A 22,371-nucleotide genomic window follows, 5' to 3' on the forward strand; every position below is an offset into this window, starting at 1 on the left:
CCCGTGTAGCATCTCAGAGACGTTTCGGATGACTTACAGAATCCGAAATGTGTAACCCGGTACACCCCCTCCGATACATTCTTCTCGTAGCGTGCGTATCCGCAGAGCGAACTGATTCTTTAAAGATGTGTATGGCTTCTTTGTTAATACAAAAAAACTCCAATAGAAACAGCTGAATAATTGAATATAAATATAATACTAATAGAACTAAAACACCTTTAAATTGAACCTCTTCTATAAGACCTCATTCCCATAATTCTGGCTCTGTGAGAGTCATGTCAAAACTATTTCACACTTATTCTTCAATAGTATCAAACAATAATTCAAAATGAATTCATGAGTTGGGCCTTTCAACTCCCAAGCTAGTGTTGGTGAGTGACTTTCATTGCTATTAGGAGAGGGATAGCAAATTGTAACATGATGTTGTTGTAAATAGACCTGAACTCTCAATCAACAGTACTCCACTTTATGAATAGAGCATCAACTAATTTCAATAGGTCAAGAAACTTCAGTGTCATGATGTTAGTTAGAATGAATTTTAGTATCATGGGAATATTACCACCAAGAACTATTCAAATAATTCAAATGAGACTTCTAGTGACGAAGAAAACCTATTAATGCTTCACATGTTATTCAACTCCATCCACATTCAAATTAAGAACTATTACAAATTTATGCAAAAATTACAGGTAGACCAAGCAAATTGGACAAGAAACATAAAACATATAGGGGATAACAATTAACATCCAATTAAGACAACCTGCATTCAATGACATAAATTCAAGACTGACTACTTTCACTCTTCCATATTCTTCCATAGACCACACATAAATGCAACAAGAGATATACTAATGCAGGAAAATGACAAATATAAGCTTTTGTTCTTGGAGAAAAAGTAAAACGGGTCTTGGTGGATTTGAACCACCACCCTCTCAAAGTGGAGTCCTCGATCCTTTTTAGAGATTAGAGATCCACTAAAAATGTACATGTCGAATCAAATCAAAACTATAACCTCCAAACGAATCATTACTAGAGGGCAATGCACTAACATTCAACTTGAGAAAATTAGAAAATGATAGCCCTCATGCCTGCAAGCAGAATCAAATGAAGAATATGTTAGAAGATATTTTGTCTTATCAAAGAAGGCTCTTCAAATAAGATTTTTAATTTTTATTCCTTGTAAAAAAGAACTCGGCATCAATCAAGTAGATTCACCATTATCATTAGTCATTTACACAACATTAGGGTAGTCCTATGCCTTGAAGTACAGTGTAAAGAAAGACTTCGGACTCAATCTCAACATAAAATCCTGGATAAACTAAAATTTTACAAAATGAGTTAAAAAGAGCTTTCAAAACTGAGAACCTATAGCTATGCTGCCTAGAATCAGCAATTTTGGTAAATAGCAGCATTATTCTGATCAAGTCCTGCTTTTGTTAGTCATTTTACTCACCTGTTAATAAAAATAAACTAGCTCTATCAAAGTAACATTTAGTATTGATCCAAAGGTACCAACTAATAACATTTTACAATGGATAAATGAAAAATACATAATAATTGGTACTAAACATTGAAAAAATAGAGAAAACCTCACCCAACTCCAACCTATGGCGTCTCAAATAGAACTGTCCCCAGTTTCACAGGTACAAGACTCAAATGAGGGCAGTAGCATAAAAGCCTATTTTGGTGCTTCGTAAATATAGCTGGCCATGGAGACCCATTACTTTGTATTTTTCAATGCTCATGGCTAACTACCAAGAGAATTTCCAACCAGTATTTAGTGATAATTAATCTATGACAGACACTAAAGAGGGGCGAATCCCAAAAACCTACTAGTTGAAAAGGGACAAAGTCTATAACCTTGGCATACTGTATAAACATATTTGGATGACGGCATTTCTGGAGTGAATAGAAGTTCAGTTTTGATAACCACATGTGAGAATACATAGATGAATGAAAGAGAAATTAAGGAATAAAGCCTGAGAAGTTGCATAACAAATATACTCACATCCAAAAAGCACAGCATTGGGTATAAAACAGAAAGGGAGAAAGCTTGAATAGAGGATAACTATGGCATTTGATGGAGGACGAGACAATCAACAAAAAAGCTAAAATTTTCTACGGAAAAATGAAACAAAAACACAAAATCTGATAGATATCTGCCTCTTCCCATTGTATGACTTTATCTTCCATCAACTTTCTCAACCGTCTGTGAGGAGTAGCGTAGAGATTGCAGCAGTGGTGGCATCACTTCAACGAGAAGATGTAATTGGACTGGATCGCAGGTGGTACGAGAAGGGCCTGAGATTTAAGGAAACCGGTGGAGGAGATGGGGGCCATTGGCTTGGGATAAGAAAATGGGTAAATGATATGGCACTCGAGATAAAGATCTCCAGTGGAGAGATGGGGCTCTCGACCAAAGGCTAACAGAGGCACAAAGGACATGAGGGGTGGGAATTTTGACAGAAAAAGTTTTGTGAGAGGAGATCGGACCAAGCAAAAAAAAATTCAAAGTCACGGAGGAGGAAAAGAAAGTTGAGTCGAAAGATATTTGAGTAAGAGGAGGGAAAGCCGCGCTGGCGGGGAAGGGAGGAAAGATGCCAAAAACGAGGAACAAGGAAGAACAATAGGGTTTAAGGTGGAGGTTCAGTCGGCTACGGCAGGGACGAAGGATATCGAAACTGTCCTCATTTTTTTCAATCAAGCGAGGGAAAAGAAAGAGGCGAATGGGGCTGGATGATAGCTTACCTTAGGTGTCGCTCGAAGTATATCTACAGGGGGAGAGCTGTAAGCGACGACAAACGGGACCAGCGTAAGGAGGTGTAGGAGATTCTCCCTCCTCTCCGTCAGGCGAGAGGAAGCCAAGAGAAAGCGCCGCGGGTACGGGTGACATCGAACCGAGCCGGTTCGCGAGCGTCTCAGCTCAGTTTCGGTTCGGTTTGATTCGATATACCTGGGTCGTTTAAGTTAATGAGTGAGAGCTCGGCCAAACCAAGGTTCCGTTCAAAAGTTCGTGAGCTAGCTCGTTTACTTAACGAGCGGCCCGGGATTCAGGAGAAGAGCGCTGCAGGAGCAAGGTTTCATCATCTCTTCCATTCCGTCTCTAATATTGGCAACATGATTTTCTCGCGTAAATTAGAGATTAGGGATCAAAAACGCCATTCGGTATGCGGCGATTCATCGGAAATGGGGGGTTTTGGTCTTCATATCCCTCATTCTCCCTCTTCGATTCCTCACTCTCTGTCTCAATCGTCTTCGATGTCTTCATCTACGATTTCTTCATCTCTTATCTTCATCCTCTTCGATTTCTTTATCCAAAGTTCTTCCTCGTCGATGAAAATAACAGTCCGAAGGAAAAAGGTAAGTTGTGTTATTGTAATCTTCTATTTTTTTTCATCGCTGACCTAACACTTGATTTTTTTTTTCTATATTCCATTATTTATCTTCGATCTGATGAACACCTCCTGCTGATGTTGTTTTAGAAGCTCCTTCTTACTCATTTCTCAAAGGTAATGACTCTCGCCTCTCAGCTGTTAAACACCTAGCCAATACTACCAAAAAAACCGGCCTGGTAGGTAGCGGAAAACCAAACACTTTACCTAGGATCATAACATCACACACCCCTTGGAGAAAGAGTTTGGCCTCGAGCTCTTACGAGCCGACGCTCAACAAACTTGTCCGTTACGAGCCGATGTCCACGACGGACCACTTTAGCGACACTGCTAGGTCGCCCCCTCCGGGATTCGAACTCGCATCATAAATAGTGGCTCTGATACCAAATATTAAACATTTAACCAATACTACCCAAAAGAACGACCTGGTAGGTAGCGAAAAGTCAAACACTTAACCCAAGATCATAACATCAGCCTCTTGATTTTTATGTTTTTAGCTACTGTTCTATTGTGCTCTTAGTTTTAAGTGTTTTGTATTAATGTTTTAACTCACCACCTCTCTCTCGCTCCTTAGATTGGGCATTGTGCGTGTTCCATTAATTGAAGAAGTAAGAATGTTAACACCTTCTCATTAATTGACATCAATAATTAATACTAGTTCTAGTGTGACCATAGATAGTGACTCAACTCCACCAGAGTCACTACCCTCTAGAACCCACTGCTCGAACATAATCAAGTTCGGGCTCGGCTCAACTTGATGCCACCCACCCCTACACAAATGATTTCAAAGGGTATGTAAGCCCCATTTGAAATTGAACTTTGATCGATTAAAAGAGATGATCTGACGGCCATCGTTTCATTTTATGAGAACATTTTAAAGTTATAACTTGTTAATTAATGGTTCGAGATGAGTAATTTATATATTTGCTACAGGATCTATCCTCACTATGGAAAAAACAGGGTGTAATTTATCCTTGGCTGTTCGTTAATCACATTGTTCTCCTTCTCCTTAAAATACATACAAATATTCTCCCATCACTTGAATAGAATCAGTGGTGTGGACTAGAATTTTTTTTTCTAAAGGGAACCAAACCAGACATAAATTTAATTGGTTAAATAAGATTTATTTGCCATAATATTGTCATTAGACAAGCTTTCATTTATTATTATAAAAGATCTATATATACACTAGTAAAATGTAATCTTAAAACTTCCATTTGCAGCACATTAAAATAGTTTCGCCCCGTCTCCACCCCATAGGATACATTTTCATCCTTTTTCCCAATCTCTTCCCAGGCGTCTCAAGTCTTCTTCAATGACGTCCCTTCATGAGAAATATCTCATTGTATTAACCAAGATCATTTGCAAGTACCTTGGGTATCTATCTCGATTCAATTACCTCAGAGATGCAAAGGCAAAGTTCAAATTCTGATATTTCAGCTGTTGGAAATATGATGTTATTATTGAAACATTCATTACATAAGAGATATAACCATAGCTACAATAGATGCTATTTATGAAGATTAAACGTGACGTCTAAATGTTGCAAGAATAACTAATTCCCACAAAACACACAATCATGCAAATAACAAATCTGAATACTAGGATAAATACCTTTGAGTTGCTCCCACACCAAAAAGTGAAGCAACAACCACACTCAGATCAACAAATTCCTTCAAGCATGCATCAAGAGTATTTGTCAACAAATTATCATGCATGAGTAAGAATTCTCTCATATATCATACAAAAAAAAAAAAAAAAATGTACCTTCTCAAGAAATGGAAATGTCATTCTCCAGTTGGATTCAAGAAACCTCTGGAAATTTGGTGTGAATGTCATGGTTCCTGCATCGGTATAGAGTTACTAAACCCAATGCAGTTTGGACAGTATAAGACTTAATTTTGACCTGTATTAGCCAATGTACCCCCATTACATCACTTCAATGCTTGGTTTGTATCACCTGACAAACAAAACATATCAATAGTCATCAATATCGCAAAGGTTGATCAATGTCAAGTAGCATTTAAGTTGTCCTCTTGGTTTTCACCTCACAACATGAACCCACGTTACTGCACAGCAGCTACTTATAACATAGAACAATAAACAGCAAAAATAATTGAATAACTGATTGCAAAATCTCATTCATCTGAAATGAATAATACTTTTGTCATATTCTTAGAATTCTTTACTGTTGCAACAAAAAACAGAAAAAGAAAGTCAAAGTTTCTCAACTGAGATTCTTCAAATGGTTTTGTTTCGTCTTTCTATAAAGACTTTCTCCAAAACAACCAGTGGAGCCTATCTCCACCTTCAACAATAACTTGGTCCCTCATCAGGTCAAGATTATTTCTTGTTACCTACTACTCTCTAGTACAGCTTCTGCACGAGAAAAGAATCAAAAACCTTTAAAAGCTATTTTATAGACACACTAAGAAATGTGAATTTTACTAAACAGGATGCCTCTCTTCCATGCAACAATTTCTACATTTGGTAGGAAGACTGAAATAGAAGAACAACTGCAATCATAACAAATTTATGCAAGTGACTGAAGCTTATTCATCTCCAATTTTCTTGTTGCTGCCAAAATGGCCTGCTGCCTCTTATTGGAAATTTCTTTTAGTGCTTCCTGGTACTGCAATTCTATCAACTCCAATTCCAACCTCAATTCTTCGTCTTCATATTCACTAGGTGAAACCGAGGAACTATTGCTCGGGAAGCCAGAAATAGTCACCACACTACTGGCCAGACCACCAGTACAATCTTTCTGGTGAAGACATGAGAAAAGTTCAACTCTGGACAGTGTCTCTTCAACTTGTCTTGCCATATCATAGCCCTGGTGATCCATGGAACCTGATCCAGAGCACATAAACTTCTTACAATTCCCTTCAGTTGAGACTGCAGAAACAAATGATATTTCTGATCCCTGATCATCTAGAGCACCTGTCTGAGATTCAAGGTTAACATGTGATATGATCTCATCCAACTTTGCAGAGACAGTAGCTTCAGACAATGGATGAGCAGAATCTTCAATTGAACTAGAATTGTCACACAGTGGGGGCCTTGACACTTCAACTGCTTCATAATGTTTATAAGAAGATACAACTGAGCTTTCTCCATGATCTGTTGCTACTTCGGAAACCAAAAGAGGATCTTTTGTTGCTTGAATCCCACCTTGGGGGGGTAACTGGATGATCGGAAGAGAGGGTTTCCAGCTGGATACCAAATTAACTAACAAAAGGTCAATCAGTTCAGCAATGAATGTTACATTCTGATCGGCAAGTTCAAGCTGCTCAACCATCTCACCAGCTACAGAGAGTGCAGTATCACTGTCAAGGTAGAAAAGGAAATGTATATTCCTCACACGACCTGCACATTTCAAACAAACTTAGCTTCATAAACCAGATAGAAAAATGTGAGAACGAGAAAAGAAAATGTTCTTACCATTTTGATCAGAAATACGGAGAATAACTGATATGGAATCAGCATCATGTCTCTCCCCCCTTAACCTGAATTTGTTGGCTTTCTTTGATCTCTTAACTTCCAAACAAGGAAATTGATGTGCACTATCAATTGTGTTCTCTATTACACTGATTACAGGAAGTTCATTCTCATCCGCATCAATATCCATTCCAAATGGAGTTTGCTTAGGAGTAACGGGTTCTTCTGATAGAACACAACGGTCTCCGAAGGCGCACATTTTTGGCATTACTATGTCAGATAAATGCAAAGACCCATCAGTGGGAGGTCCATTAAGTCCATTTGCTTGGAGAAAAGGATCCTTCAGAAGCTCCTTTGCAGGTAATCTTTGAGCTGCAGGGCCAATACATTTTTCTATAAAAGCCTTCACCTCCAAATCTTTGACTTTGCCAAGTGCAGCAGGCTTTACTCCCTGCAAAATCAAATAAAAAAGTGAATTAATCTTAACAGAACTAGTTCTCATCTTTGTGGTGGAATAAGGGACATATTAGAAGAACAGTAACAGCATCCAGTAACCGTAGTGATTGTGTGGTATGAACAGTGATCATGACACAGTTTAATTAAAAGAAACGAAAAGAAACTTCCAGCCAGCACAAACAAAAGACATCGACAATCAAGGGAAGCGCTAAACAACTTACACCAGTAACCTTCTTATATATCTGAGCTGAATTCCTGCATTCACTATAAGGGTAATCAAAGGTCACCATCTCCAGCATACACATTCCAAATGAGTATATGTCAACCAATTCATTGTAGTTTTCCTCATAAAGCTCTGGTGCCATAAACTCAGGAGTGCCTACAAAGATAACTTTAACAGATAAACCAAATACTGAATAATGAATTACATGATTTATGAGTGCTAGCTCAAAAGCACGGCTTGATTTTTTTTTCAAGAAGGAAATATGAAAATACCAATCACACTTTGTGCGCTCATTTGTTGCATAACAGTTGCCAACCCAAGATCTCCAATCTTAACCTCCCCATGGTTACCATTAATGAATATATTATCACATTTCAAATCCCTGTGGATAATAGGAGGGTTGTGATCATGGAGATATCTCAAACCCATTAAAATCTGTCTTGCCCATCCCTTAACTGCTTTCGTATCAACCTTTTTGTGCTTCTTCCGGTACCTAGAACAGGTAAACAGACTTGACTAACAAGAGAAAACAGCAGAAGTAGTGGGCAACTGTAGGAAAAGAGAAAAAATAAAACAAGAAACTGGACTTACTGTCTTAGACTACCCGAACTGAATAACTCGGTGACAATATTAACGGTTTTGTTTTGATCGTCAATCCACGAGTCATAGAACTTTACTATGCTTTCATGTTTTAACGATCTCAGTAGATGAACTTCCGAGTACAATCGTTCCAAGTCTTGTGAAGATTGTAAAACATCTTCAATTCGAACTTGGTTCCAAGCTACTTCTATTCCATCAACCTCATCAAATGCCCTATAACTAGAGTCATAAATCAAGGAAAATCAAATTAGAGACTTAAGACAGAAAAAAACACAGTTAAGACTTCAATGGTTCTATTCCTCAATACAGTGAAAAAAACGAAAAAGAAGAATACCATGTCTTAAATGCGCCTTTGCCAAGAACTTCCTTGTACTGTTCAAACAATTCGAGTAATAGGAGAACTCGATCAAAATCGAGATAGTAGAGAAAGCAAAAAAAATCGAGAGCAATTGCGGTACTCACCCGGACGTATCTACGGCTAGGATCATATTCAACAATGTCGGGTTCAGGAGGCTCCGATTGGTCGGGGTCCTCCTCGGAGACGTCACGCCCACCGTAATTCATTGTCTGAGCCGGACGCGAACCAGCTCCCCGTCCTAACAGAGAGAAGCGAATTTACGGTGAAAAACCCTAAAGAAAGCGCACGCGGAGGTGAACGCCATGGAGCACGGACAAAACCCAAACCCTAAACCTAAACACGAACAATCTTCCATGAGAACCAAAACCGAAGCGAAACAAAGAATCGTAGAGAGCAGCAAAAACGGAAGGATTCTTAAGTTTCCAATGGGAGGGGGGGGAGAAGGGAAGAAAGAAAAGATAAACTATAAACTCCGTCGGAACGGAACTCTATCGCCAGCGCTAACGACGAAGATAACGGCGGCGAAGGTGGGAAGTCGGACACGTGGCGAGATGAGAAGACGTGCAGCTCGCAGTAACAACCCGGCGGGTAGGGTGTCAACAGGTTTACCTCTCCTTTACAGGGAAAAAAGGCAGCTCGGCCGCTACAAAGATAACCAACCTACCGTACTGAATAGTTGCACGGAAGCGACGTGGATGACATCGCGAACGCCCAAACTGGAGGGAGGTAGCAGATTTTACTAGATTCATGCACGTCGGCGCCGCACGGCTTAGGACCTTCCGGTTACAGTTTTCTGTATTAAGCTATATATGTGATGCCATAAGTGGAATAGAACTAAAATGAGGGCGGTCGACGTTTCCATGCGCCGGCAAGAGTAGCAGGTGTAGGGTAACCGTCAAAGAAGTAACCGACGGAGGTGCTTCATGTTTCTGCTTTTCAAAGCAAGAGTAATTGAGTTAAAGTAACTCCACTGAAATGTACAAATCTTGCTTCCTCAATTCCTCTTGTCTCGCAATCTGGTGATGGTCGTGTTTCATATATTTTTTCTCCCTCGCAATTCTTCTTCTTCTTCCGCAGCTCTATCGCTGCGTAAAAGTTGAGCAACTGACGACGAGTAATTCAAATCGATCTGCCAGCGCATGGGATGGCGGGAAGGAGCATGAAGGGACTTGGACATGAAAAGCCCAAGCCTCGGACTTTCCGCCCGCTAAAGAAATGGGTGTAGAGTCCGGACTTTTTGGGCCCAACGGACGATGTTGCTCGAGGATACTGGCCCATTGAGAGCTTAAGCGAGTCTGTGCTGTTATATAAAATAATAAAAGAAAAAACTAAAGATAGTAGTTGAGTTACCATTATTTGTCTAATTTCTGGAATTGGATCTAAGAAACACGTATATTTAAGGAAAATGGCTATTTTATGAATTTTGGTATTTTGGTAAATTTTACCTTATGAATTTTTTAGCACAAAACTATATTTATTTGTAAAAAAATAGTAGAATAAGGCTATTAATCAGGTTATATTTGTAAATTCAAACTTTTTAATATTTAATTCAATGGATTATTGGACATCCAGTAGTCAAATTATGTGTAATTGATTAATAAGACTGCACCTACCTGACATGAATTTACAAATAAACTATTATCGATTAATTGAATTATTTAATAAAAAGTCTAATGGGTAATCCAAGTGACTACTAGATAACAATAGTCAAATAATCTGTAATTGAACACTTGACCTCCTTTCATTAACTTAATTATCAATTAATTATTAAACAATTGATAAGAGCTCAATAGTTAATTTAATTGACCATTAGACTCAGTAGTCAAAAAAAGAGATGAATAAGAACCCATATATTAACTCAATTGACTAAGTAAAAATTGCCATAAACTACAAGTGCTTTACATATAATAATTCAATAGTTAATTTGACCAATAAGGTCTTATTAGTTAACTCAATCAACAGAAAGAAATTATCTTAAAGAAGTATGTTGATAATACTTCAAAAAAGAATTAATGTTTTCTTTTGGTAAAACTACCATATAGAAAATGAAGGATGGCCCCCTCACTCCCTCTAATTGAGGTGGCATTCCCACTATAGCCTGATCCAAAGTTTTGTTACATTAAATAATCATGTCTTAATTATGTTATATGATTATACCCCTAAAACATTTTTTAAAAATCTATGTACCATTTACAAAATTCTTTTTTCAAGTATTATCAACATGCTTCTTTAAGATAATTATTGTTAGTCTGTTCATATATTGAGGTATTTAAAAAAGTCCTAGACAATGAGTATTTTACAAAAACCATGACATACCAATATAGAAATATTAGCCATATGAGTAAAAGTTTATTTTCATGTAATTTCTGAGCAACAAACTAGTGTAGTTGATAGCTTGTGGCTATGAGAGGACTAAAGATGACAGATGAGCCTAAATAAATGTATCTCAAGAAAAATATAAAATATCACTTGATGTGTAACGCATTATTTAGTAATGCAAGAATAGGCTTCAAATTGAATGAATATTCATATATAACAGCTTTAAAGGGACATTATCAAAACCATGATAATCATTAACCTTTTTACCAAATGCTTGAAAATCAAATTCAACATTGCCGGGCTATATTCATTCATACTTGTGCCCACACATTTTTCAACATATGCATTTGCATTATGTGTATACATAGAGATATAAATGTATGTAGAGGTAAAAACATAGATCGGAGACAACCATGTTAGAATTTTTATGTTGTCCCCCTCCTACTTGCATTCCCGAGTTTTCCCAACTACAGTTACAACCCCTAAAATGTTAATCGAGAACAAGATCTCCCCAAAAGAAGACAAAAAGTAAGTGCCCATGTACTCCCTGAATGTAGAAAAGAGTCTCAAGAAAATGGAAAGGTATACATTTGCCAGAAAGAAAAAAACCTTTTTCTCTGCCCATCCCAAACTATCCTCACAATTGATATATATGTATATATATACACTACAAAATACAACAGGCAATGGGGCAGAACCAGAAAATGATATTTGGGGAACAAAGAAAATAAATTAAGAAAATACAAAAATAGAGGAGGAGCTTGCTTACATTGCTTTCCAAAACTTTTAGACTCAAAAAGTGTTGGGGTATTTCCCTAAAGTTCCATGGTTAGACTGCTATGCTTGGGAAGCTGGTGAAACGGCTTCTGATCTGTGAGAGGACTGGACGGATGCCGCATATGAACCCCTTTCTGAGCCCCTCACATTGTATTTCTCGTATACCTTCTCACGGTTCTCTGACCACCAAGCCTCCGCTTGGTGCTCCCCAAATCTTCTTCGACTGCATGTAAGAAGTTTAAGTCATGATTGAAAATAAGCGACCAAAGCCATACCACATTTGTTCCCAAAATTATGTTGCATTCTCTAATGTCCAATTTTTCTCTTATGGAAGTCCATATATGAGTCCCCCCCCCCCCCCCCCCCCTATTTTTTTAAATGCATATATGAACTTAATGCCTATTTATATCAAGAATTGGACAGTCTGACTGCCTTCACCTGTCTTAAGCGAGAATGTTAAGGGCACTAATGGATAAAGTGCCATTAGAATTAACATTTGCTCGTCCGATTAGTGCAAGATCACTAGTGCAAAGTGGTGACTTCTCCAAAGAAAGTTCCTTACAATACAAACAAATAAATTTACACCTAAAAAAATTGAAGGTTTTAATTTATACCTGAATCTCACACGCTTTAGGTCTCTTGTTCCATCCCGAAGAGCCACAAGGGTTATATACACACCAGGCTCATATTGTTCAATCCATTCAGCCTCTACTTGATGAATTGACAGATTTCTGGACTTTGCACCACTCTCGCCATGATGAAGAGGGTTTGACTCCCGATCATCATTGTCATCCAATCTACTATTTGGTGAGACCAACTGTCCCCCACCAGTCTGCAGGGCCATATCTGCATGCTCCTCCCTCCTGTAGGCATTTTGAAGCCTTTGATGATGATATAGGGCATCAGCTCCTGTTGACCCTAAAGTCTCTCTCTCTGAGCCAGAGATCCCATCACCAACTGTCTCAGTCATTGGAGCTGAAGCTAAATGAGAAGCACCGTTGTTTGCATCAATTCTTGACTGATGATCCCCATTAGTGTCAAAGAAAATATGTGAATCAACACCATTTGGTAGCTCCGGCAATCTTAAGTTGTTAGCATCATAGACACCAAGCGGCAATCTCTCAGCCATATCTTTGAGCTAAACATCATTTTTGAAAAAGTCAGTAAGGATGTTATCATATATATAAGTAAGACATGCAACTTTCAGTACAGCAAGGAAAGAAGAGAATAAATTTCTGTTGTGTACCCTATTGTACTGCCAAAGTAAAACAACAAACAATGATCAAATAAATAAAACAGAGAATGACACTGTCCAAAGTGTGTGAGATATTTAATCGCAATTAAACTAGCATTTAATAGAGGGCACCACCTGAATAGTTAAAGATTTGATAACTTCTTTTGCAGCTCTAGCTTTTGCAGACTCTTCTGCCGCCAGGGTGAATGCTTCTTGCGTTTTTTTGGCAGCTTTCTGCAGCTCAAATTCTTGAAGTTCACACCTTTGTCTCAGACTATCAACCTAAATGAAATTCAAAACAGACTCAGACTGTCAGCCTAAATGAAATCATAACAAAGACATACTAACTCTAGTTGTAATCTACAGGTTAAATTGCAAAATGTAATGATCAACTCTTGAGCACTATACCTGAGTTCGTAATTTTAGCACCTCTTGATTCAAAAGTTCATTAGTTTTCTTCAGACTATCAGCAATACTTTTGGAGAATGAAAGACCAGAAGTAGTTGGAATGGGAGTTGCAGAACGAGGAGGGCTAGGTCTTCTTGAGAAAGGTGAAACAGCTCTGGAGTTTACTCCAGACAGGCCCATGGATGTATTAACTGGTCTAGGAACAGCTCTACGCACGTCAAATCCAGTAGCAAAAGGCACATCCTTGAATTGTGAGAGAGAAGGCATTTGAGAAGTTCGAACTAAAGACATAGAATCAATCTTCTTCCCATATTTGGCTGCCTTGATATCTAGGTTTTTAATCATATCAAGATTTGTTGGCAGTGAACCCTTAGAAAGTTTGATCTCAGCCTTTTCCAATCGATCCTTGTTTTCACCAGAAAGACGAGGTACAACATTTCTTCTGTTATGAAGTCCACCAGGATCCGACAGTTTGTTCAACTTTGCATAACAGGCATCACACACACGATATGGTTTGCCAGGATTAGGAGCCAAAGCAAGTCTTAGTGCTTTCCTTGAACTGCATGAGTGGCAGTGGACAAGACCACAATTATAACAATTGTGTCTCTTCCTAGTGAACCCAAATGCTTGCCTGCAGGCTGAACACTGAGACTGCTCTGCACCAGAAACCCACTTATGAAGACATATAGCTGCAGAGAAGTTGGAGCCACACGCAATGTACTTTACATGCCTATCCTTCAAAGCATCAACAAGAGTAGGAGTTTTTCGGTCTTCTATGTCTCCATGGCCTAATCTCCCATTGGCTCCTTTACCCCAAGTGTATACCTCATTCTTAGATGTTAGTACAGCCACATGGTACGAACCACATGCAACTTCTTCAACACATTCACCAGCGAGCTTATCTTCTACCAAGCAGGGTAGTTTTCCATCCGAGAAGGGATTACCAAGCTGACCATAAACAGTACTTCCCATAGTAAAAACTCGCCCCGATGTGGTTAAGGCAACCGTGAGGCTGTGTCCACAAGCAAGCTTGTAGAAATTGTAATCAATGAGTGAAGGAACACATGTGGGTTTCAGTCGAGGTTCCTTGTCTCCATGACCAAGACGATTTTTGTCCCCATCACCCCAAGTGAACAACTTTCCAGATGAAACACTAGCACTAGGTTGTGCCACAATAACTTCAACCACCGCAGCAGTATGCCAGACACCACATGCAACAGCAATTGTCTTCAAGCCCATTAAAGATTCAACTTCTCTTGGATAAGGCACACTTGCTCTGTCTCCATGCCCCAAGACCCCAAAAGTGCCATCACCAAACGTGAAGAGCTGTCCCATTGATGTAACTAATGCTGTGTGCCATGGCCCACAAGTGACATAAGCAACTTGGAGCCCATCAAGTGGACCCGAAATTCTCTTGGGTATCCAGTGACTGACATCAGTACCATGACCAAGGAGGCCAGATTTATGAGTTCCATCACCCCATGAGTAAATGTCACCGGCCACTGTGACTGCACATGTGTGGAACTCCCCACAGGCTACAAAATCAGTGTTACAGATGGCCAGAGATTCGACTAGACAAGGTTGAATAACATCTGTACCAACTCCATGGCCAAGGCGACCTCCAGATTCCTCACCCCATGTAAAGACTTCTCCTTGCCTGGTGACAAGTGCTGCATGATGGACTCCACAGGCAATGTGATGAACATCCAAGACCACATTTGATTCCAAAGGTCTGGGAAGTAGCACATCAGCCCGAATGCTTGGAGGGTTGCTATTTTTCTCTGCCCCTCTTGCAGGGTTATCAGATATGACCTCACCCCATATATAAACATCTCCTAAAGCATCACAATCATCTTGGGCAGAACCATGACTGGAAGTGCTGGGAGCACTTGAAACACTAACTCGAAAAGTGTCAGAACTGACTCCTTTAACTTGCATGTTTGGGGGTTCTACTACATCTGATCTTTCCAAACTATGAAGATTTTGGGCAGGGTAACCTTTTGGTAAAGTCCTCGAATTTTTACCAATAGAAGTTTCTGGAGAGCTAATATCAGGTGGGGCACAAACAGAACTATCACTTGGGCTGTTGGATGTTAAATCCCTACTATCCTGGAAGGAAATTTGAATTAGTGTCAGTTGATCATGATCAAGTAAATATATAAAAACAGCAAGGCACAGTTGAAGATAAAGTACACCACAGAGAACCATGACATGAGCATCCAGCTGTTTTTCCTTTTCGAATAATTGAAATATTAAATAATTAACCTTGTCCTGAAAGAAAAGATCATCTTTTTGAAAGATTGAAAAAAACTTACAGACAAACATGGAAATTATATGGAGGTTCAGTTGTTAAAAGAAGGAAAAAAAAATTGAACAAAAATATCTAACAGAATTTATTCAGAGGAAAACTTACATCAAGAGAGAGCCCTCCATCACTCCATCCATCAATTTTTGATCGTCCACATTGACCAACAGAAATCAGTGCCTTCAGGCCTGCAAACCACAGCTCTGCCTCAACTGTGTCCTTGCAAATCTACATAAAGGGAGAGGAACAAATAAAAATTGAGTACATCAAAATCAATAAAGAAACTTGAGAAGAGATGACGAACTGTTAAGCAGTAAAAGAATTTTTATTGATAGCAACAAAAGAAGTTAAAAATAGTGGATCTAACCAGATCAAGAGACCGTTTGCCATTATTATATATAAGAGAAAAAGACAAGTAATCCTTCTCAGGACACAGATAGCGCTGGAAAACAGCCTGAAATTTCACAGGTGAAAACAGATAATTAGGAAAGCATCTCATAAAATTAATAGCTTCAACCATCTAATATTAAGGTCACTAAAATTTGAAAATAACAAACAAACACTTCAAGTTATATCAAATAACTAGGTCAAGAATTTCACAGTTCTTTGTCCAGGGATAATTTTGGAGACAGATGCTAACTTCAGACTTCTTTCTCCACTGCTTGAAAACCATATCAATGATGACTCCTCCTGCAAATAACAGATAAACCCATAATTCTAATGTAAAGAAGATTGTAATTAAGGAGCTAAGAGCAGATTATATTGTATCATGATTAGTTAAACTGGATGTGAAGTGCGTTCTGTTATGCTAAATGTGTAGATGCATATACATGCATCAAACTAAAAAAGACGTGCCCCATAAAGTCAAGATTATAATCAAAGGCTCATTCACGAATGAGTGGCATAAAGGTCTGCTCCTTGATCCCAGTGCATGTAACAGAGACATCCAACATGGAGGAGTGAGTCATTCAAAAAAGTCAAATAAAAAACATGGTTGAGAGAAGTAAAAAAAGTCTACTAGCCAAGCCTGACACATAGTAAAAGAAACTGAATAGACAAGTAGAGCCCATGTCCAAACTCATTAAGTCACTTTCATCTATGGTCTCCTTTCATGAGTAGATTAGATCATCTTACCAAAAACTATGAACTACCATACATGAGTCATATGATACCCCCCATGCATTTTCATGTTTCTACTAGGAAGTAGATTAAAGAAGATTACGTACTAAAAGATATACAGGGGCTCCTAGACATGTGTAACATCTCAAATTTGCAGTACAAACACATGCATAAGCTACTATAAGTGACTAATAGACTTGGACACAGGCTGAACACCTCCTCTATCAAACCCTCAATCAGATTGATCTTCTGTCTTGTTTGCTGAAAAGTAGTTACTACCAATTTTTTTAATCTTTTTAACTGAGGGGATAGGATTTCCAGGTTAGGTGAGAAGATGATTTTTTACTACAGGATAGTGGACATGACCATTTCCAATCAACTAAATCTCCAGCTCTTTTCCATACTTCCTGTAAGGCCCCACCTAATAGGCTCAAAGAGATGCACAGATAAGAAGGACGGAGAGTGGACCTTATGCATCAAACTCTTGTTTGGAAGAGGCACTTTGGGTGTTTTGTCAATATTTCCAGGGCTTTATTGAACCAAGAGTCTCCAGCTTACTAGGGAAACCTCTTATGATTATCAGATAGTGTTTGTACAAGAACGGACCAATAATGCTCAGGCTTGACATTAGCACCCCTTCTCCCCTTCCTCCGCTCCAAAAACCAACTTTTTGCAAGAGAAATATGATCCAAATGAAAGCCATAAATCAAGAGCAAACAAATGCCAATTCCCAGGCAGCGGACATTGTCACCAAAATGAGTAGGCAACACAAATAATAAAAATGCTCTAAAAATTTAACAAGCAGTATGGCAATGACTCCCTCCATCAATATACTAAGGTTCTTATACGAAATAATATAACCAGAATATAATGAATATCCAATAGGATGTACAATGAGGTAGTAAACTCACGCTAGAAAGTCTGAATGTATAACATTTTGGCTTCCCTTTTCGACCATACTTGAGCAGCTGAGCCCCTTTTTTCAAAGCAATTAGTGCCTTCAAAAAATTAAATTAAATACATGACAACAATGTCTCAAGAAAAAGGGAATAATAGAAAAACTAAGAAAAGTATGGAATGTGAACTTTCAAAACCCTCAAGTGTAAAACACAAGGAATTCAGACGTTATTATACACTGGATGAAAGGATTCTCTCACTCCCTTGGAGATTGAAGCATAAATTGGAAAAAATAGTTGATATTTTTAGCTCGCTTCATTTTTTCAAAGAATCATACTTTAGGGAAGCTAATATGTACAGCTGACGCTTCAGCAAAAAAAGAAAGTTACACATCGGCATATTCTAGTGGGTAACTGTCCTTTACTTGAATCATGAGACTTTAGGTTTATCCTCTCCCCTCTTGTATGTACTGATTTTTTTTTAATAAAGCCTTTCTCTTTCTCAAAAACAATTGTAAAAAAAAAAAAAAAAAAACAGAAGTTGAAGAGTTCCCTCAGTTGAACGTCTCCTCTTCTTTGGTTGTGATGTTTCCACAGAGTAAAAAAGTTGAGGTAATCTCTATTCAGCTCTAAACATACTTCACAAACCACAGATTCCTCACTGATGCGCAAGCCACATCAGAAAACCTCTGACAATGAACTGTCTAGCTCCTAAAATGTCATCTTAGTCACTCATTTACTAGCTTGCAACAATAGAAAGGAAGCAGACAGATTTTCTTTCTCTCTCTAAAAAAACTATATCTACCAGGACTAGTTAGGATCACAATACTTGGCATTGAAGAAGTTGAAGCACATCATCAGCCAAACCCTATATTTTTAATCACTTCAACTCCAGCATTTGACAGCTCCAAAGCTTTCCGCTTTTGTCACAAGGCTATAATGATCATGTTTGCTGCTGACTGTTAACAAGTGTAGTAACCTTTAAAAGCATTAGCCTTCAGAAAAATCAGAACTAATCATTTTAGATTTGACAAAAAGTTCTGGCAAAACTCTAATGATTTCTGTCACTTGTCTAGAATATTTGTAAGGAGCTCCCCCGGATTGCCTGGGCAGAGTGAGACCTGGTCACCTGCACAAGTTGCAGCACCCCAACAACATTTGTATCCAACAACCCATGCTCTCAATTTCATCATTGGAAAGAGGCAGACTTTCCCAACAACCTCTACCTCAGGCCGCCACAAAACTTCTTCCGATGAATAAGTTTGAAATCGACTATTTATCATCCATTACTACACAAATGATGTTAATGAAGATGAGAAATATACCAAGTCAGAGGCGGATCCACCTTTATAAATGAACGATAATATACTATGCCTTCTTCAAAATCAAATAGCCACCAAACGAAATTTGAAAAAGCTGAGGACAGGTTCTTTAATATACTTGAGAGAAAAAATGGAGGGCATAATTTCTTGTTCATTGTCATCATGAATTCTGCCACGTAAGTTAAAAATGCAAAAACAAAATATCAGAAAAATAATTCTAATTCTACTCATTTTTTTCTCTCCTCAATGCCCGCATAAAGTAAAAGATTGAGAATTCTCTCCAGACAATCACAACAAGCATGTTATTTAGAACATACGTAATCTGATAAAGCTCTACTAGATTTCACTGTTCAATGTCCACCACGTCACATCCAGTAATCATCCTAGAGTGCACCGCTGGCACTCGCGAAATTTAATGATAACCGATAAAGAACTTGGTAAAATCCGCAGGTTCCACCACCACGGACTTCTCATTTAAACGGCGAGGAAACCAAAATAATTCGAAAGAATCCACCAAACACAAAAGTCCGCCCAGGTCAAGGAGAATGAAAAAGCAGACCTGCTCGATGTCACGCTCGGCATTCCCGTAGCTAACAAGATCTGCCATTCAATGTGAGACTCTTTCCGAAGCACCACCCGCATGGATCAGTTCTCAACATCACAGTCATCATAGAGGCCACACTTTTCCGTCGATTCTCATCAATCTGCCCACGGAACGAATGAAGCAGCCCGGAGACAACCAACGACAGAGCCTAAAATCTCAGAGACAACCCGACCTCCAGATCCACGGGACGCTTTCGAAGCGGAAACAGCAAAACCCTAGAAAGCCCATGAAATTTGGTCGCCAGAGAGACGAAGCTTCTGAAGTGAAATAGCTAACTTCGTCTTGACGTTGGGGGGGGGAGTGTGGAGAGGAAAGACAAAGGCGGTTTCCGGCGGCGAACCGGCGGTTTCGCGAGGGAGAGAAAACCGGGTCCGGGAAGCCGGGGAAACCGTGTGAGAAAATCTATGAAGTGCGGAGAAATCGGATTTAAGTTGCAGCTGGAGTCCGGCAGCAGCAGCGGCAGCAGCGAGTCAAAGATGGAAAACATGAAATCGCCTGGACAAAAAGAAAATGAGAAGCAGAAAAAGTAGTAAAGAAGAACTGACATTTTCCCTGCTTTTTCCCCCTTTTCTTTTTGTTAATTTCTCCAAAAAGACAGTTTGCGGGGCCCCGACATGGACACTGTCTCTTCTGTACTTGTTGCCTTTTCTATGGCTAATCACTGTATCAGGACCCCACATAACGGGTCACAGCTTCCTATAAATTTGGCCGCTACCTTCCCCTATTTGCTCGATCGTCCTTGTGGTGTCCCACGGCATCCAACGGCCCACAGAGCTATTAGCATGTGATTGATATTTTGTTTCCTAGTAAAGATATTATGAATAGACAGACAGCAATCGGTGTGGGGTCTCTTCTGCATTCAATGGATCGAGAGCATTGATTTGGTGGACCTGATGCTTGGGTTCGTTTTATTCATAATCCACGAATCTGCGATGACCTAGGTGATCCTCTTCCTTTTACTAATAATTCCGGGAAAATAATTTCTCCCGGATTTGATTTTCCCACGTTGGCAGACCAGCAATGAATTTTACACAAGAGTCGGAGTGAGTCAAAATTTACGGCTAATTTAGACTGGAAATTAGTAACGATGGTGATTAGTCTGTGTTCGTGGGAAACAGGGAAAAGTTACCATGAAACTAATTATTGTAGTTAGTTGGGATTCGGTGACGCTGGCGGTAATAAATAATAATAAGAATATTTTAACTAGCTTGGGGAATTGAATCCAATATTTCATTTTGGCCACTGAATCATAGGGTAAATACTCAAATCGATCTGCATGGGAACTCTAAGTGGGAAAAAGGAATGATTAAGCTCGAGGCTCTTTCAAAGGCAAACTTTGCGGAGAAGGAGTGATTCACAATCAGCAAAATTGGTGGTGTTGATGAGGAGCCCACATTTAATTTGATATTACCAAGAACGGACTGTGTGGCTTTTGGCTCGTGACCTCAACCGAACAGACTTGGAGGTCCTCCAATTTAAGTGGATCACGCTATTTTTAAGTGATGTTCCATTATTATGAGGGTATTTTCTGAAGTTGTATGTCACTGTGACATTTATATTAAACAACTGAATACCTCTCAATGGAAGCAAAAAAACAACCTTTCAGTAATAGAATATGGATTTTACCGTCTTCACGGCGGAGGGCGGCAGCCGGCAGCGCTGATCACCGGTCACCTCGCTTCTCTTGATTCCTGCTTCGTCCCTTTTTATCTCGGTCATCCTGTTTTGGGTAAGTTTTGTCTTTCCTTTCTTCCATTTGATAGTCCTTCCAGATCGGATACTGCCGGTGACGTAACACTTGAATCGGGAAAAAGGCTAAACCTACCACTTAACAGTTGCCTTACTCGGCTCGCCTTTGTTCTGTAGATGATAGATAAATCTTTGCCTTTAATCTTCTGGGCCCACATATTGTCGCCTGCTAGTTGTCTTATCCCATAACATCCTTCGATTGTTCGATTTGGTAGATTGTGTACTCCACAAACGGCTAGAGTGAATAAAGCCTAATGGATCTCATTTAACTTCTCTTTCTACTTTTCTATATGTTTTTTTTTAATTATTTGGTTAAAGACATATCCCAAAATAATTAGTCTATCTTAGAAAACTTTTTTCATAGCTAATAAACTCAACATATTTGTTCACTAATCTATACGGGATTATTCCTTTAACATTGCCCCTCACGTGTAGGCCATCTGGGCTCTTACATGTGGATAATTTGGATAAAGGCCCACATATGAGTACCTGTTATGATACAATGTGAAATTGGGTAGTTTACCCCAAAATGACTAGATAAGTATTAAACCCAACTTTATATGGTATCAAATCGGGTACTCATATATGAACCTACACCTAAATTATCCACTTGTAGAGTCACAAAAATAAAGCCTACAAAAATTATCCACTTGTAAAACCAAAAGAGGGCCTATATGTGTGGGGGAGTGGTAAGGAGCAGTGTCATATAGATTAGTGAGTACAAAGATCTTGAGTTTATTAGTTGGGAAATAAGTTTCCTAAGTTGGCTAGTTATTTTGTGATGAGCCTTGAACCGAAGTTAACATAAATTAGGGATAATTATCTTAGATGCTGTATTTCTATGCTTGCATTTGGCTAAAATTTAAATACTATCCATGCTTTGCTTAAAGTTTAAGGGCGAATCGAAAAAAAATTCTCATAAAAATATTGAAATATTTTAATAATTTAAAAACCTTGTTGGTCCCTCTTTAACAAGATAAGGTTGTTTGTATATATAAAAAAAAAAAAAAGATTTGAGACTCGCGAATCTATTAACTAAGCTTGAGGCTAGTTGGGTGGGGACGACTTACCCAAAGTATTTGGATCGGTCTTTTCATGTTCGGTTGGAACCCTATGGAAAAGAAAATAAAAATAAAAATTTGACTATTATTATTCTAAAATTATTAGTGAA

The 22,371-nt window shown here is 38.8% G+C and overlaps 1 protein-coding gene and 1 pseudogene across 1 annotated transcript; both read right to left on the bottom strand.

The window, feature by feature from the left end:
- Positions 1–5,860: 5,860 nt before the first annotated feature.
- LOC137958664 (probable serine/threonine-protein kinase WNK6) lies at positions 5,861–8,673 on the bottom strand (annotated as a pseudogene).
- Positions 8,674–11,118: 2,445 nt separating this feature from the next.
- Positions 11,119–19,955, bottom strand: LOC137959015 (PH, RCC1 and FYVE domains-containing protein 1). Its single transcript, XM_068806271.1, has 9 exons — positions 19,407–19,955; positions 17,541–17,627; positions 16,111–16,200; positions 15,878–15,964; positions 15,619–15,738; positions 13,206–15,314; positions 12,933–13,079; positions 12,178–12,701; positions 11,119–11,786 (listed from the first exon to the last, which is right to left on the bottom strand). Exons 1-9 carry the CDS (start codon positions 19,452–19,454, stop codon positions 11,624–11,626), a joined length of 3,375 nt encoding a protein of 1,124 aa, XP_068662372.1. The 5' UTR covers positions 19,455–19,955; the 3' UTR covers positions 11,119–11,623.
- Between the last annotated feature and the right edge of the window lie 2,416 nt (positions 19,956–22,371).

The sequence above is a fragment of the Aristolochia californica genome, unplaced genomic scaffold (assembly GCF_029961685.1).
Source record: "Aristolochia californica isolate CCGP_79_NKW_82.1479 unplaced genomic scaffold, dmAriCali1.0.hap1 SCAF_3, whole genome shotgun sequence".
NCBI classification, from domain to species: Eukaryota; Viridiplantae; Streptophyta; class Magnoliopsida; order Piperales; family Aristolochiaceae; genus Aristolochia; species Aristolochia californica.

Bases quoted from the DNA above. Each gene is read 5' to 3' on its own strand.
- LOC137959015 (XM_068806271.1), bottom strand. From the start codon at position 19,454: ATGGCAGATCTTGTTAGCTACGGGAATGCCGAGCGTGACATCGAGCAG. The intron at 17,628-19,406 runs GTCTGCTTTTTC...AATTTTTTGAAG, and splicing joins CCGAGCGTGACATCGAGCAG to GCACTAATTGCTTTGAAAAA. The intron at 15,965-16,110 runs GTGAAATTCTTG...GTGAAATTTCAG, and splicing joins TTATCCCTGGACAAAGAACT to GCTGTTTTCCAGCGCTATCT.